Genomic DNA, 19,014 nt, shown 5'->3' on the forward strand with positions numbered 1-19,014 from the left:
AATTATGAATTAATCAGAGCAAATTTCAGTAACTACTAGACCAATTTCCTCCCACATCTTGTTATTCTGAGCACGTTATTCATTACTCCGACAGCTACAGTATATTTGATTCACTAATACACCTTTCTCTTGCTAAAACAAACAAACAAACAAAACTCCAAATACCATACAGTTTGTTTAACTGCACTGAAATACATCTTTAAGAATTTTAGGGGTAGGATTTCAAATATCCCCAAATTACTAGATACCCTTTGGTGTGTTTCAAAAACAGGGCTAGAATAAATTTTCTCATCACTTTGGTCTGATGAGAAAATACAAGACAGTACACAGTCCTGGGAATGAGAGTACTCTAGGGTAGTATGCCACGTTGCTCACTCACTGTCCCAATTTTCACTATTAAAAGATGTAAAACCTCCCTCTCAGTAACTGTTAGCTGTCCTTCCTGCTTATTGTTCCCATGGAACAGCACAGACCAAATATAACTGTCACCCTATGCCCACATTAATGCCCAGCTTCATGCCTCCTACTGATCCTCAGCCAGACAGTCTGCCTTCACCCTTCCAAAGGAGGAGTCTCTGCATCTAGTTTGTGCCACCCCAAGTCTCCATCCTGTCTGGCTTGATGAATACAGAATATCCTGCCAATGGTTAGGCCTAGCGCTATTAGTCCCTTCAGAGAACATTCTTTTCCATCCTTTCTAAACCCTCTCACCCACCCAGGAACCTACCTCATTCTACATCCTCTGCATAACAGTAAAATTTGTTTTTCTTTTTAACCTCTAATGAGAATTCTAGAGACAGCCCATTAAGCCCCAATTTCTTGTCAAAGGAACAATTCTAGTTCTGTGATAATTTGCAGAATACAAATTACTAACCCAAGCTGATCACAGGAAAAGTTATTTTTCAGCTCTAACATTCAATTTCTCCCACTCAGATATTTTAGTTGGTGCTCTCCTGCCAACAGGACAATTGTTTCAGAGAATTAATGCTGCAGTTTATATATACTAGCAAGAATACCAAAATAAGAGGATTAAGATAGTATAATATGGTCATTAAGAAAATTCACTTGGGAGCCCAAGCTGAAGGAGAACAGTATCCTACATTGGGAGAGGGAAAATTGGGAACTGTTTGGAATGGGAAGTCAGTTTTTCCTTCCCAAGAAGGAAAAGCAGGGCATCCATTCAGGGGAGAAGGTAGTGATAGAGATAGAAGACTGGTAAGACACAGAGAAACTGCTCACTTAATATATGTATTAAGAACAATGGAAGCCAAGTTTCTCACAGTGACAGAAGGAGATTAGAAAATAAGGAAGAAAATTAGAATGAATCCTGTGGTATTAGACTGGAACTGGACTTATATGAATTCATAATTTTCAACATAAAGATATCAATAAATATAGAGGTAAATGTGTATGTATACACTAAGATGACATAGGTGCAACAACATTCCAACAGAAATATGCACACTAATGACCCAGATCTTGTCTTCTGCATACTATTTTCCACTAAAAAGAATGAAAGTTCCTTGGAGAAATGACTATTTCAGGACTGGAGCCAGGAAGGTGCAAAATGAGCCTGGAGGATCTTGTACCAGAAAGCAAGAAAAATCTCAAGAGTATTTTGTCAAGGGATATGTCAAAAAAGACATCAACCTGAAGGGGCTCTCACTGGCCAAATCTGGGACAATGTGGACATCAAAATACATAACGGTAGTAATAGATTATAACCAACTGAACAAAGTAGGATCTATGAGTCCATACAGATACAAATTTAATGAATAATAAACAGAGTCACAGAGATGGAATATTTACATAGTTGTAAAGCACCTTTCCACAAAACATTTATTAATTACAAAAGTGAGAAGAGTAACTTTACAGTAATGAAGCCCAACAGATAATACCTCAATAAAGCAGTCAAAGTGGTCATCATTAGTAATGGGTAAAACTGAAATTGTATGACACATGACAGGGTACAATGAGATGAACACACTTCTGTGATATTCCTCCAAAAGTACATAACCTAAATCAAGAGGAAATAATAGATAAAACCAAATCAAGAGACATGATACAAAACAACTGCCTTATAATCTCCAAAAGTGCCAAGTTCACAAAAGTCCAAAAAGACTGAGGAACTGTTTCACAAGGAAATAAACAGAATTATGGGGATATATGCTGCACAAGACATCACTGGGATAACTGGCAAACTTAAATGCAGTCTGAGGACTAGATAATAGCAATGTATCAATGTATCAAAATGTTCTTGTTTTCAGAAAATAAACACTAAAATATTTGGAAGTGATGGAGCCTCAGGTTAGCAATTTAGCCTCAAATGGTTCTAGGGGGAAAAAAAAGTTATTTGTAATTTTCTCTTAAGGTGAAAAAAGAAAGAAAACTTACTTAGGAGTCTGTCAAATCTAGTTTCAAAATCAGGTTCAGCCACTTGCAAACTAAATGGCTTTAGACAAGTTGCTTGATCTCTGTAAATCTTGTTTGCTCATTTAATAAATGGAGATCAATCTCATAATCTTTGGTGAGAATTAAGTGAGATATGTTTATAAAAAACCTTAGCATAATGCCTGGCACTTAGCACGTGCTCACTGACCATTTATACTTTCTCAGAAGACAAAATCTGATAGATAATGCTTGGTTCCCCCTAAAATACTTGGAAGAGAATCCCAATCCTAGCTACATCTAGCATTTTGCAGACTTTTGGTTGTCAACCACAGTTGCTATTTGTAAAACTTGCTGTTTGCAATTCTGTACCACAAATACTTGGTCTGTCACCGCTTTTGCATAGAAGGAAAACATAAACAACAAGCTCCTTCTATCTATAGTTCCCCATTTGTCCACAAGCACACAGCCTGGTTTGAGGCTGTACTTTAAGGGGATCTTTAAGTCACCGCCAGTGACGGTTCCACCTCAGCCCACAAGGTAATAGTCCTCAGCAGCGTACTCTTATCCACTTGGCAAGACAATGATTTGTCCAAGACAATGCATGCTTACCTGGTCTTCTCAGAATAGAGTTCTCTTACTTCTAAGGTTAAGAACAACTTAGAGAACTGCACAGCTGAAAGGAAAAGAGCAACAACTCTTAACACCTGGGAAGGGGTGAAATAACAATCAGATAAGGAAGGCATTCCAGAGGCCTCAGACGTCCCTCGTACACTGTCCAGGTCAAGAAACGGGTCTGAACTGCTAGCTACTAAATGTGGTAAGAATGGTTCTGTTTTGTTCCCCACCTATACCTTGGTGCACACATATTCTGCCTTCTATGAGACTGTCCATACACACTAAGACAGTGCTACTCAAAGTACAGTCCATGGAATAGTGACACTCTGCAAAGTATTAACGGCCTACAATGAGATCAGCAGAAATATTAAGGGTGAGAATTTAGAAAATTTTAGGGGCACCTGGTGGCTCAGTCAGTTAAGCATCCAACTCTTGATTTTGGCTCAGGTCATGATCTCAGGGTCATGGGATCGAGCCCCACATCAGGCTCTGCACTCAGCATGGAGTCTGCTTCAGATTCTCTCTTTCCTTCTGCTCCTCCCCCTCAATAAAAAATAAATCTTTTTAAAAAATAAGACTTATTGTATGTCTTTATGGTTGTTTTTTTTTAATCTAGTAATTCATTTTTATTGTATTTTACAAATATACCGGATTGTGACAGGTTGAGGAAAATAACTGGTTTTTCATCACAGACAGTCTGGAAAGTATTATCACTGAGATTTTTATATCCTAAGTTTATACACAATAAACTAACATTTATTAAGCACTTACTACATGTCAGGTACTATTTGCCTTACACACAATACTTTATTAAATCTTCACAGCAAGCTAAGTTCTATCCCTACCCTCATTTTCCAGATGAGAAAATTAAAGTGCTGTACAACTTGGTATAATTTGCTCAAGTACCAGAGTACATATGTCTGACTTCTGAACTTAAGTCCTTAACTCCTAAGCCATAGACTATTGAAAATAATACAAAGTAGGGTAATAAAATGGTCAACTTACTCAGAAATGATGGGAGAAAAGAATTCTTGAATCCACAATGGACCAGTTGGCATTCAATGAACATGGGTATTTTGGCCTAGACTTCATTATGTGTAAGAGAGAAAGCAATGCACTTTATCTGCCCCAAGTAAACACAGTGGGTGGTTGCAAGAACACAAATATATAACAGGGAATCAACAGCAGGATGTGGGTCACTGTCAGAAATGAAAGCTGGATGACTGTCTCTCTCAGGGGCTGTACAGTCACTGATATTATACATGCTTCTGCTTTCTTCTCTCTGTCAGAGCTTACCCTGCTTCAACCTGCACACAACCTAAGATGATCCAATCCAAGTTTACCTGACCATCTCCAGCTTAAAATTTCCCTTTGCATTTCTCAGAAGTTCACATTTCTCCCATGAATTACACAGGTCAGAGGTTAAGGATTGGCTACCTCATGAATCGGGCATCCCTTCCAGTCCAGTAGCTTGGGATGGCAGTCAAAAGGCACAGAACCTGGGCGAATCCATTTAAAATAGCTAGGGGTAGGGCGCCTGGGTGGCTCAGCCGTTAAGCATCTCCTTCGGCTCAGGTCATGATCCCAGGCTCCTGGGATAGAGTCCTGCATCAGGCTCCTTGCTCAGCAGGGAGCCTGCTTCTCCCCTTCTCCCTCTGCCTGCCGATCCCCCGCTTGTGCACACGTACTCTCTTTCTCTCTCACTCTCTGATGAATAAATAAAATCTTAAAAAAAAAAAAAAAGATGTAGAAAGAAGTTTAATATATGAAACACCAGTCAAATGAAAAAGTTGACAATTCTTCAACAAAAGTAGGATTAGTAAGATAATAGACTTCATAATTGAGATCTTGAAAATAGTACAGGAAAATATGCAGGTATGTATCCACCTTATGTACCTTACATTACTGGTTAATCCTACTGCAGTATGATAGAGTACTATATCCAATAGAGAAATCCTGGATAGAAAGGTATGACACCCAAATTAATAGAACAACATTAAGTTCTAGGGTCAGAGGGAAATAAAGCAGAAAGTCAAAAAAAGAATGGACTAGGGAAGGCTTCCATATTCATACCAGACTAGAAACCTTCACAGAAGAAGCTTTTGTTATTGCTGGTGAAACAGGGAGGAAACCTAAGAACTAGAAAGCAACTGTGACCTTAATTTTTATAAAGAAAGGGGAAGGGGGCTTTCAGGACAGATGACCATCATTTAATATGGAAATCAATATAAATTTTAATAAGAGTAGTCTCTGTAGCTAAATGAATCAACAAATAAGTAAATGTGGCAGCCTTTTCTAAACTTCTAAATAATGAGAAGGTATGCACATCAGAAGGTAGCTACAAGGTTCTGGGATGGTTGTCCGAGTATCAGCAGTGTGGTACAAACAGAGGATGTAACTCATGGTGAGCAGTTCTGCAAAAAGAAGGAAGTTGCGATGATCAGGCAAATGTCCTGATGGCCCTTCCCATTACTTCCGCTGAGAGTGGAGGGCGGACATGAATGCGTGCTGGCAACAGAGACCTGAAATGTTTGTCACACTAAACATGTGGCATGCAAGGATATAACACTTGGGGTTTCAAGATTCACTATGTGTTACCAATTATTTTGCTAAGTATGAATTTGAACTGTGTTACTGGACAGCTGTGCAGGCATGAATTACTTGGTTGATCAGTAAGCCCAAGCAAATCAGCTCAGTGTGGTCTAACAATGTTTATTTAACACAGTGTCTCAAATAATTCTCACAATTTGGAAAGGTAGGGTATTATCACCCACAATCGACAGCTAAGAAAAAGATATGCTATTACTGGTATCTCAAAGGTTTCAAAACATATCTCCCACAAATTTCAAGGGTCTACTATTCTATTTCAACATTTACGCCTGATCTCCCCAGCAGACTTTGAGAGTAGGGACTACATATACACTTCTCCCTACAAGTGCTCAATGTAAAGCAATAAACATAGCAGATATTCAAGAAAATTATCTTTTGAATAAATGTAATTTATTTCCATATAGCACTTCTTTTCAAGTTTCAGAAGCCCAGGTTTTAAGTGTTCTCAGAAGGACAGAGTTTAACAATTCCTCCTTAGAAGGAAACAGTTTAAGTTTAAATTAGAAGCCTAAAGAACTTACCTCTACTTGATGATCTCAATTTAATTCTGGGTCTAGAAGGTAAAATTTATCCCAATTTAATAGAAAGATTTTCAAAGTACAGATAAAACCAGGAAGCAGCTCCAGAAAATGCTCATTTATATAAAGCAACAACCACAAGGATAAGGTCTTTTAGTAGGGTGTGTGAAGAGCATTCACATCAAATTCTTAACATATATTTCACAATTTCTGTAAAATCACTGCCATTTCTATCCATAATATGCAACCATATTATTCAAACGGACATGGTAAAACAACACAGATGAAATACCACCACAACCGGGGTGCCTGGGTGGCTCAGTCATTAAGCGTCTGCCTTCGGCTCAGGTCATGATCCCGGGGTCCTGGGATCGAGCCCCACATCGGGCTCCCTGCTCAGCGGGAAGCCTGCTTCTCCCTCTCCCATTCCCCCTGCTTGTGTTCCCTCTCTCACTGTGTCTCTCTCAAATAAGTAAATAAAATCTTAAAAAAAAAAAAAAAATACCACCACAACCAACAGAAAATACATGGTTTGTTAACTGCTTAAAACTATTTTTTTAAATCTGTTTTAACACTGTGCACATAACTATAGCAGGGCAGAATTCACAGATCTGAAGCCATCTATTGCATTCCGATGCTAACATTTCTATCTTGATGAAGTCAAGCTAAATGAATCCACAGGAAACCACCACTACTGTGGAGAAACTACACTAATAACTTGGAAACATTTTCTGTTGCTGCACATTAATGTCACATAGCTAGACTGAAGCCTGATTTATGAATCACTGAACGGTGTTAGGTTATATGTTGCATTATTTTGGTTAAAACTACAGCATGAAGCAAAGCCCTGCATCTAAGAGAATTCTGAAAGTGAAATGGGCTGCCAAGAACACCACACCTCAGCACTCACTATCCCATTTCTACTCATCACAGACTTAGCTCTTTAGTTCTTCAGCAAGTTACTACATATGGGTACTGAACCTGAAGACAACTGGTGCTAAAAACTGCGGCAGGTTTGGGCTAAGCTAAGACTCAGGCTTCACTTTGCAAATAAAATTAATAAGGGCTAATCACCTTAAAGCTTGGAAAAGACATAAAGCAAACTTAGGAGAGAAATTCACACCTACCTCTATTGAAATTTATCTTTCCAAAATAAAAGCAATAAAAATGTAAGCTACATTTGCCCATCTGGGGGGACTTGAAAAGCCAGACAAGGCTTTTCAAAAGTCTAAGTGTGAAAAAAGAGCTGATGTACATTTATCCAAAATTTTATTGTTAGAACCATGTCAGCTTAACTTTTCCTAAATAAAAATCTGAGGCACCTGGGTGGCTCAGTTGGTTAAGCATCCAATTCTTGGGTTTTGGCTCAGGTTGTGATCTCAGCATCCTGAGATGGAGCCCCCAGCTGGGCTCCACACTCAGTGGGGAGTCTGCTTAGAGTCTCTCCCTCTGACCCTCCCTCCCCCCAACTGCTCATGTGCATTCTCTAAAATAAATAAATATTTTTAAATAAATAAATAAATACCAAATCAAGTGTTCAGCATCTTGGATCAAGTACTTAGCTTCCAGGATTAATTAGAGTGAAGACAGTGGTATAGCATTATAAAAATAATCTCATTTACATATAATGGCTTAGAGCAGATCTAAAGCAATTTTTTAATCTTATTTTTATACTGAAAATGTATAGATCTGAAGAGGCATAAACGAAGAATAAAGACAAATAACAAAACAATATTTTATGGCTAATTTTCTGTCCACAGCAATATTATAAATTCTTCCCTCCAGGAAAAAAAAAAAAAAAAATCAAAATTTAATTCTGCTTTCTATCACACTGATCCAGTCCAATCTCCCTACCTGATTTATGTACAAGATTTCTGGACTAAATAAAGTGAAGCAAACTGTAGACTGTAAACATCCTATATGTCACATATATAGCATGTGTGAGTTTTCTCCAAAGGCATACAAATAAATTATTCCACTAGGAATATTTACCAGACCTTTTGTTGCCTTTCCTTGTAATTTCAGTCCAGGGCTGCAATGCAGCTAACATAGAAGAGCAAAGTTTCCTAGAATAGATCACATTTCCTTGACAACAACTACAGGTAGAATTCTACCATACTACTTAAGGTAGAACCGACAACTCTTTTTTCATTATATTTATTTTCTTTTTTCAGCTTTATTAAGGTCTAATTGACAAAAAATGTACACACTTAAGATGTTACAATGTGATGGTTTGATATATGTATACATGGTGAAATGATTACCACAATCAAGCTAATTAACAACACATCACCTCACATAGTTACAATTTTTGTAGGTGGCAAGAGCATTCAGGATCTACTGTCTTAACAAATTTCAAGTATACAATATAGTATTAACTGTAGATACCATACTGTACACTAGATCCCAGAATTTATTCCTCTTATAACTGAAAGCTTGTACCCTTTAACCAATACCTCCTATTTCCTCCACCTCTCAAACCCCCTTCTGTGAGTTTGACTTTTTATATTCTACAAGTGAGATCATACAGTATTTGCATTTCTCTGTCTGGCTTATTTCACTTAGCATAATGTCCTTCAGATTCATCCATGTTGTCACAAATGGCAAGTTTCCTTCTTTTTTATGACTGAGCAATATTGTGTGTATGTGTGTGTGTGTGTGTGTGTGTGTGAGAGAGAGAGAGAGCGAGAGAGAGAGAGATTTTCTTTATCTGTTCACCCACTGACAGACCCTTAGGTTGTTTCCATATCTTATTCACTACAGTGAATAATACTATGATGAACATGGGAGTGCAGGTAGCTCAGATACTGATTTATGTCCTTTGGATATATATACAGTAGTGGAACTGCTGAACATATGGTAGTTCTACTTTAAATCTTTTGAGGACCTTCTTGAATACTTTCCATCATGACTGTACAAATTTACATTCCCACCAACATTGTACAAGTGTTCCCTTTCCTCCACATCTTTGCCAACACTGGTTATATTTTGTCTTTTTGATAACAGTCAATCTGACAGATATGAGGTGGTATCTCATTGTGATTTTGATTAGCACGGGCCTGATGATTAGTGATATTGGGTACCTTTTCATATACCTGTTGGCCATTTATATGTTTTCTTTGCAAAAATATTTGCCCATTTTTAAATTTGGATTTTTTGCTACTGAGTTATAGGAGTTCCTTACAAATTTTGGATATTAGCACCTTATAGATATATGATTTGCAAATATTTTCTTCCATTCCATAGACTGCCATTTTATTCGTTTCTTTTGCTATGCAGAGCATTTTAGTTTAACATAGTCCCAACTTGTTTACTTTTGCTTCCGTTGCCTGTGCTTTTGGTGTCATATCCAAAAATCCACTGCCAAGACCAGTGTCAAGGAACTTGTTTCCTATGTTTTCTTCTAGGAGTTTTAAAGTTTCAGGTCTTACAGTTAAGTCTGTAATCTATTTTGAGTTAATTTTTGTGTATGGAATGAATTTGCATGTGGCTCTCCAATTTTAAGTTTTGTTGTTTTTTTTTTTTTTATTTTATTTATTTATTTGACAGAGAGTACAAGCAGGGGGAGCGGCAGGGAGAAGGAGAAGCAGGCCCCCACTGAGCAGAGAGTCTGACGTGTGGCTCGATCCCAGGACACTGGGATGATGACCTAAGCCAACTGAGTCACCCAGGCTCCCCTCTCCAATTTTCACAACACCATTTACTGAAGAGACTATCCATTCCTTATTGTATATTCTTGGCACCCTTGCAAAGACTAGTTGACTGTACATGCATGAGCTTACTTCTGGGCACACTATTCTTTTCCATTATTCTATGAGGCTGTTTTTATGCTAATACTATACTGTTTTGATTATTACAGCTTTGTAATATAGTTTAAAATCAGGAAGTGTAATGCCTCCAGCTTTGTTCTTTCTCAAGATTTATTTGGCTATTTGTGAAAAATGCCATTGGAATTTTGGTAAGAATTGCACTGAATCTGTAGATCACTTTGGATAGTATGAACATTTTACAAGATTAATTCTTCCAATCAATGAAAATATTCAGTTACACATCTTCTATCTTTTATCAATGTCTACAGTTTTCAGTTCTTATTTGTTTATTTTAAATCTAAGCAACAATTCTTCCACACCACCTTCTAGTTTCAAGATACTGAAGTCACATTTTCTGCTTGAATAAAAACAAATCTAAACCACATTTGTCAATACACTTTATTACTACTGTGTCCAATAAGAAAGTTACATGTATAAAGGTTTATAGTTTACTAAGTACCTTGCAAATTTATTTGATCCTTAAAAATCCCTATAAGGCAGGTTTATCACCATCCTCACCAAACAAAAGAGCAAAGTGAGACTCAAAGAAATTGAAGTCGTTTGTTCAAGGCCACACAATGAACAAAAGGAGTTAGAAACCAATGAAAAAACTTTTTTTGAGAGAAGAGAATGCACGCATGCATGGGGGAGGGGGAGCGGGGCAGAGTGAGAGGGAGAATCTCAAACAGGCTCCACACCCAGCACAGATCCCCATGCAGGGCTTGATCTCACAACCCTGAGATCATGACCTGAGCTGAAATCAAGAGTTAGATGCTTGACCAACTGAGCCACCCAGGCGTTCCTCAATGAAAAAGCTTTTGGTGCCAAGTCCAGAGCATTTTTTTTTTTTATTGTATTCATTTGACAGAGAGAGAGAGAGAACACAAGCACAGACAGGCGAAGCAGCAGGCTGTGGGAGAGGGAGAAGCAGGGTCCCTGCCAAGCAAGGACCCTGGTACCATGACCCAAGCCAAAGTCAAGCGCTTAACCGACTGAGCCACCCAGGCACCCCAAGTCCAGAGCATTTGATCAAGGATATAAGAACAATGAAATGTTTCTACTAGAATTGTCGGCTGATAGAAAAATAATTCATATTCTTTCAGAAAAAAAGATAATTCGTGTTTTCCCCTTTTAAAAGGGGAAACTTGCTTAATATGTGACAGAAAGACTGTTAAGACCGAATCATCCCAAACACAGTAAATTGTTCCAACCCTCCGAAGTAGAAAAGTAGCAAAGGAGCAAGTAGGCAGGAAAGGAAGTCATGAAAGCCATGGGCCATTTCATTTTCTTGAAATTAGTACATTTTCTTTCATAGTATCTCTAAAACTCCGAAAGTTGTGCAGACCGCCACAGGTTTATTTTAAGGACTTCTATGAAGGGAAGTTCCACAATCATCAGTCCACTCCCAACAATGTTCACAATCATGAAGGACTAACTGTCTGTATCCACAGTTACTACCTCCTACCTCCTTACTCTTTCAGTCTTATAACCTGGCTTCCACACCTACCACTCTTAATGAGACTACTCTAAATACGAATTCTTCACTTGGATCCTGGTTGCCTCAATTAAAAATTTATGAACCTGCTAAAAAATGTGTGCCAAACACACACGTACCTTTGTCTGAGAGAAGAATCCATAGTTTTCATCACATTTTCAAACGTTTGTGATTCCAAAAGAATAAACACTGCTCTCTAAGGCCACAAATAGCAACACTATTCATTCCATTTGATAGTCATTACTCAGTTATTCATTTTTCTCTCTCTACCTCACTTAATGCCACTTATTATCCAAATCTGAAATCCTAAAATACATCTTTCCTTTCTATAATCTATATAGTGTCATCCAGTCACTGGTAGTCACTCCTGCTGTGACCTCTGTGATTTATCTTTTCGTCTTCCTCCCGTAAGAATCAAAGCACTCCTTTATGCTTTCTATATTCACTCCCCTAAGTTAGTGGTTGTCAAAATGTAATCTCCACACCAGTAGCAACAGCAGCATGACCTGGGAATTTGTCAGACATGCAAATGACTCCAGCCCCACCCCTGCCCACAAAACCAGAAACTCTAGGGGGTGGGGCCCTGAAATGTGTCTTAAAGGGTCCTCCAAGTGCATGCTCAAAACACAATAAGCTTCAATTCTATTATTTTGTCTTTCAAATATTTAGTGAACACCAGCTGTATACAAGAATTTCACCTTAATATGAAAGCTTCTCAAAACTGATTTTAGATCTTTCACACATTCCCGATTTCTGAGTTGCTTTAGAACATATGCAGTCCCTGCATTACCTCAAATTTAGTCCAAAACCAAATTCATCAACACTCCTCCCTCCATACACACTCACAAAACATTTTCCTATTCTGTTCAGCTGCATTCACACATTCACATTTATTTCTTCCTCTTTTTCTACATATGAATCTCAGTAAGAACTCATGCATTCTTTTATCCCAGCGTAATTCAGAATTTATCTCTTGCTCTCTATTCCCACGGTACCACTGAGATCTGGGACTTTATCATATTTGCTGCACAAGTCTAACTGGTAACCTCCACCCAAAGTTTAAACTCTCACTTATAAGCTAGACAGTTGACCCTTGAACAACATGGGGGTTAGGGACACCAACCCCACACACAGTCAAAAATCCATGCCTAGGGGTGCCTGGGTGGTTCAGTCCTTAAGCATCTGCCTTCCGCTCAGGTCATGATCCCAGGGTCCTGGGATCGAGCCCCACATCGGGCTCCCTGCTCGACTGGAAGCCTGCTTCTCCCTCTCCACTCCCCCTGCTTGTGTCCCTCTCTCGCTGTGTCTCTGTCAAGTAAATAAATAAAATCTTAAAAAAAAAAATCGGCATGCAGTTCAAATCTGTGTTGTTCAAGGGTCAACCATTTATGGAGGACCACAGATTTTTTTATCATAAACAATTCAAGTATCAAGACGGTAGAGTAACACCTTTAAAAAACTTAAAAAAAAAAAAAAGAAAGAAAGAAAGAGAAGAACCAACCTAGAATTCTACACTCAGTGAAAATATCTTTAAAACAAAGACTAAAGACTTTTTTAAAGTTCCAAAAACTGAAAAAATTCATCACCAGTAAGAAATGTTAAAGTACCTCCTTTGGACAGAATGAAAATGATACCATATGGAAATATGGACCTATATAAAAGAATGTCAAAGGTAGCAAGTGGTAAGTTATCACACTGGTAAACATACAAGATTTTTCTTTATTATGTTTAAGAAACAATTGACTATTGAAACAAAAACAGTAACAATGCAGTGAAAATTTTATAAAAACATGCAAAAATAAAATGTATGACAACAGCACAAAAATAGGGGAGGAAGAAACGAAAGCACACTATTATAAGGTTTTTATACTACACACTAAGCAATGTATTATACCACATGAACGGAGACTGTAAAGTTAAAAATGTGTATGATAAGGGTGCCTGAGAGGCTTAGTCGGTTAAGTGTCTCAGGGTCCTGGGGTCAAGTCCCACATAAGGCTCTCTGCTCAGCGGGGAGTCTGCTTCTCTCACTCTCAAATAAATAAAATCTTTAAAAAAAAAAAAGGGTATGATACACACTAAGATAAACACTAAAATAACAAAAATAAGTCAACAAAAAAAGATATAATGATATCATAAAAAATGTTCAGTTAATCCAAAAGAATGCAGGAAAAGAAGAGATGGGATAATCAGGAAACATATCAAAATATTTAACTTACAGATTAAATATGATAGGTTTAAACCTAACATACCAATAATCACATTAAATATAAATGGTCTAAACACTCCAAATTAAAAGGTAGAGACTGTGTGAAATGATTAAAAAAAGAAAAAGACCCAACTATATGCTTCCTACAAGAAAAGTGTTTAAAATATAAAGACACAAATAGATTAAATGTAACAAATGGAAAAAGACACACCATGTTATTAACACTAACCTAAAGAAAGTGGCTAATTTAATCTCAATGTAGATTTCAGAACAACTCCTACACCTAGAATACAGATAGTCATTTCATAATGATAAAGGTATCAATTCATAAATATGAAAAAATCCTAAACATTAATGCACCTAGTAACAGAGCTTCAAAACCCATGAAACGAAACATGACAGAACTATAAGAAAAACGACAGAAAAATCTACATTTATAGTCAGATATTTCAAAAACCCTCCCGTAGGCCCAAAATCAGCAAAGATATAGACTTGAACAACACTATCAACCAACTTGACCTAATTGACATTTACAGAACACACCATGCACCAAGAGCCAATGCACATTCTTTTCAGGTGCAAACAAAACATTTACAAAGACAAATAATATTTTGCGCCAAGAAACAAGTCCATTAAGTATAAAAGGACTGAAATCATATAAAATATATTTTCTCAATACAACAAAATTAAAGTAGAAATAACAGAAATATCTCTGGAAAATACCCAAAGAAGGTAAAAAGAAAAGGAAATATGAAATACCTCTGTATACTAAAATGCCCCATAGGTCATAATATTTATATACTCATAATAATGTAAATGCTCAAGAATTATTTAACCAAAAATTGCACTATAAATATATTTGGGGGGAGGAAAGTACAGGATAGTATAAGAAAGCAAATGTTTTATATATCATAACAAAAAGTAAAAAATGCATAAAAATGACAAATCAAAAAGAAGTATAAATATGGAGAGTATAAATTTAGAAGATACCGCAGGAAGAATTGAAAGTAGCTACTTCTGGGAAAACCTGTAGGGAGTAAGTGGAGCATTTTGTTACATGTAATATGTTCACTAAACTATATACACATAGTACTTTGACAAAGAAATACTTTTAAAAAACATTTCTTCTACATCATCTCATTTGATTCCTACTGAGGGAGGTATAATGACTCCCATTAGACAAATGAGTTAACCAATATTCCAGGTTACAGAGCTTGCTCAAAGTCAAAGTCACTACAACTTTCTTTGATAATTATATACACAATACTTGTCATGGCATCATTTAAACAAATAAGAAACAGAGGGAAAAAAACTATTTTCAGTTCTCATTTTTATTTATTTCTATATATATCTTTAGTCTTTAGTCTCCTCTACTGAAGATGACTAGTTTTTTGGTTGCACAGAACAAGGAATATTCACACTTAACCTTTTGTTAATAACAGATTTTTAAGAGAAATCTGAACAGAGGTTGATCCTTGGCAAATGTAGAGGACAAAACTGTTCAAAATCAAAGATTAAACACATCTTTAAAAGACCTATACTCTTAATCATTACTTTTAATTATGGTAAAATACACATAACATTAAATTTACCATCTCAACCACTTTTAAGTAACAATTCAGTGGCATTATATATATTCACACCTTTGTGCAACTATCACCAACATCCATCTCCAGAACTCCCCATTCTCCTTTCCCTCCAGCACCAGGCAACCACCATTCTACTTTCAGTCTTTATGAATTCGACCACTCTAGGTACTCCAAATACGTGGTATCACAGTTAACTGTCCTGTTGCTACTGGCTTATTTCACTTAGCAATTATGGCTACAGTCCTCAAGGTGCATCCACGTTGTAGCAAAACTTTTTTTTTTAAGATTTTATTTATTTATTTGACAGAGAGAGAGACACATCGAGAGAGGGAACACAAGCAGGGGGAGTGGGAGAGGGAGAAGCAGGCTTCCCACTGAGCCGGGAGCCCGATGCAGGGCTTGATCCCAGGACCCTGGGATCATGACCTGAGCCGAAGGCAGACGCTTAACGACTGAGCCACCCAGGCACCCCCGCAGCAAAACTTTTAAAACTCGTTTCCAAAGTAGTGAAAACCAATTCCTTGATAATGCTCTGAGAAATTAAAGCACCAGTGAATTTAAGAGATACTACTTAAGAAAAATTGTCTCGGGGCGCGCCTGGGTGACTCAGTCAGTTAAGCGTCTGCCTTCGGCTCAGGTCATGATCCCAGGGTCCTGGGACTGAGTCCTGCATCGGGCCCCCTGCTCAGCGGAGAGCCTGCTTCTCCCTCTCCCTCTGCCTGCCACTCCCCCTGCTTGTGCGCTCTCTCTCTCTGTGTCAAATAAATAAATAAAATCTTTAAGAAAAAAAAAAGAAAGAAAAAGAAAAATTGTCTCCCTCTCCCTTAACCATGTTCAGGGCACAAAAAAATAATAAATCACAATTTAAACCACTGAAAAAGGGTATCTTAGTACTTTATAATGTACACAAAGGAAGGGGTAAAAAACCTACTTTCATTTTTGAAAAATCCAATTACTTTTCCTCTAAGGCTGGTGTGCTCTTTTGTGTTGTACAGCAAAAGTCTCTAAGGAAGGGCTTCTGTAAATGCAGACTGGGTCTTTGTTTTCTATTTTAAGGGCGGGGTCACACAAAAGACAAAAGCACTAACAATGTTAGGTGTTCACAAAATACTGAGTCATGGTAAATATCTTATAAGAAGCAAAATAGCCTCCATTCAGTCACACTGAGCTCCAAGAGGAAATACATGAAACTTGACCTTTACAATATACTTTGAAAAGGTTCTCTTGGTTGCTGTTTTTAAAAACAAGCTTGTTGTATGTATACCTTTACACTCCCCTCCATTCTCTCACTCTGAATCTCTGCCCTGAATACCTGCATTTATTTCCATCTAAAACTTACACAAAGGCCCCAGTGTTTCAATGGGGCCACTAAACAGACAAAGCAAGCCAGACCTTTGAGATACCAAAACATCACTCTGATATTAGGGTGAGGCTGGTTCTCTGAATTTTGATTTATGATGCAACTAGAGTCACCCACAAAATTTTAACAAGGGCTGATAACCAGGTGCCTGACAAGCACTTAAGCAAGAGCTGTGCTTTTCTTAGGCTCAGAATATTAACACCAAAAAAGAAAAAAAGTCTGCTTAGAACAAAGTCAGGTATTTTATGTGACAACTATTAAAAAAAAAAGTGTTTTAGGCAAGACATTAATGATTATACTGTTTGGCATGCCCAAGAGTAAGTGATTACCACTGCTAATAAAATAAGACTATGTCGATATTTCAATGCAAAATTTCCATTGTCCAAAATTATCTGCTTCACTTGCTAATTTTCTAGATGCTATGTAGTTTCATGAAGCCTCTAAACAGACAAAATATTATCTAGTACTACCATCACCTAAGATTTTAAATTGCTACATAAGTTATAAGTGGCACCATCTCTATGTGCCACCCACTGTAGGTCAAAACATAAGACTTCAGTCATCCCCAAAGAAAAATGAATTTATTGCTTTTGACTTTCCCCTCCGTAAAGACAAATTTTGACCTGAGGGAAGCATACAAAGTTTTTTCTCTCCTCTTTTTTAGGTCCCTCCTCCTTCAGGGCCTTTTAAGAATTTTGAGAGAATTTAGTCTGGGTTGTGATATCTTATACAACCAGACTACTTGATAGAAGGACACCATAAAAAAGGTCCATTCCCAAAGAGCATATATCCTGGTACATGAAACACTTTATCTTGGGTTGACCAAAAAAAGGCTATAATAGACTTTCTGTCACATTCAGGGGGATTTCTTTAAGGCATCAGTTATGTAAAAAACATTTTAAGACATTTTAGTGATTCTTTAATTGCTATATGGGAATAAAATCTCATTATTATGCAAGCCTCTTATTTGAGAAAATTTTTAGAATAAAAAATTGTAATCAATACATCTTAGAAGGTATGTGTGACAAGGTTGTCAAGTATACCAACTCTACTGGACAATAAATAAACTTAAGTAACTTTGCAAAATTTAATCAGCAAATGAATTAACAGACAGTAACAGAAAAACACATATAATGTCTTAGAAGTACCCACAAATAAAAGCGTTATTGCCACTTTGTTACAGATTTTTTTTCTAGTCCCATCTTCAAGATTGCTAATATAGCATAGTTACACTGGAAGTAGAAGGGGAACTGAGGTTGAAAGACAAAAAAATGAAAAAGCAAGACACTTTACCCCTACCACATATCACTTTACTTTAAAACTAATTCAGCAGACATTTGGAATAAGCACCAGTGTTTTGGATAGAAAAGGCTCTAAGATTCCTTCCAATCAGATATTCAATGATCACATTTCCTAGTATCACATGACTGATGGGAATTAACATTTCTAGACTTTCTAAAAACAGTGTTATAGAAGACTTATGATGTACGCTGAGTAACTGAATGGACATAGAAGACATGAACAATCTAATTTAGCTTTTGATTGCCATTAGAAGTCTAGGATCTATGTTTAAAAACTTTTTGAAGGAGTCTTCCTAACATTAATTTTTGATTCAAGTATGGAAATTAACAGCTACTGGATCTTAAGCCATGTGAGTCAACTTTAAGGAAAGCTGGCAAATTCAGTGATTTCTGCGGATACTGAATATTTTCAAAGTTATCTGTCTTGGCCTGTTCAGCCCCAGGTCAGAATAGTGTTAAGGAGAAGGTAGCAGCAAATTTAAGCCTTAATTATCTTTACTCGGGAAATTGTTTGAGCTTAAAATATTATCACTATGGGTGTTAATCTTCAAAAATGAGGGATGGGACATTTAATAATATTATGACCGTCTCTTCAAACCATCAATACCGCTTGCAAGACTTTCATAGGACAGTGACAGAAATGTGTAGGATGAGTTTAATTTAGTCCAATTCAACTAGCTTCCTCTAGTACAGAGCTCATTTTTCCAGCAACAGCTTTTTGCAACAGGGCACACCTAGATACTTTTTAGTTGTTTCATAGAAATGTGTTCCTCTTGTTCTCTCTTGCTTATATAGGTTAATAAATGTTACAATGTTTCTAAAGCCATTATCAAGTCTTTATATAACTTTCTTCTTGGTGTCTTTATTTCAAAGCTTTTCAGAAAGTCCTATTTTCTCCTTCAAAATAAGTGCTATAGAAAGCAAGAAAACACAAGCAACTTCACGCTTTCCTTGTATAAATGTTCAGTTCTAGAGTTTATTGGATATATCAGCTAAAAACAGAAGTCTACTATCTATAGTGCAGATACAAATGCAATACTGGAACCCACTTAGGAAGGGTGTCTCCCTATAGAGCAAATAAGTAAACAGCTTATGAAGATCTATACAAAGGCATCTG

General features: G+C 37.0%; 1 protein-coding gene across 3 annotated transcripts in view; it reads right to left on the bottom strand.

Moving 5' to 3' along the window:
- Window positions 1-19,014, bottom strand: part of ZFAND3 (zinc finger AN1-type containing 3) — a 333,302-nt gene that overhangs the window by 183,297 nt on the left and 130,991 nt on the right. Inside the window, exon 1 of one of the 3 annotated variants that reach the window (XM_078055384.1) lies at window positions 4,012-4,143. The exons of the other annotated variants lie outside the window; for them this stretch is intronic. Coding sequence (XP_077911510.1) covers window positions 4,012-4,075 — 64 coding nt within the window. The 5' untranslated portion in view covers window positions 4,076-4,143. Of the gene's footprint in view, window positions 1-4,011; window positions 4,144-19,014 lie in introns of those variants that run through there. 3 annotated transcript variants of the gene reach the window in all.

This window comes from Halichoerus grypus, chromosome 9 (assembly GCF_964656455.1).
Source record: "Halichoerus grypus chromosome 9, mHalGry1.hap1.1, whole genome shotgun sequence".
NCBI classification, from domain to species: Eukaryota; Metazoa; Chordata; class Mammalia; order Carnivora; family Phocidae; genus Halichoerus; species Halichoerus grypus.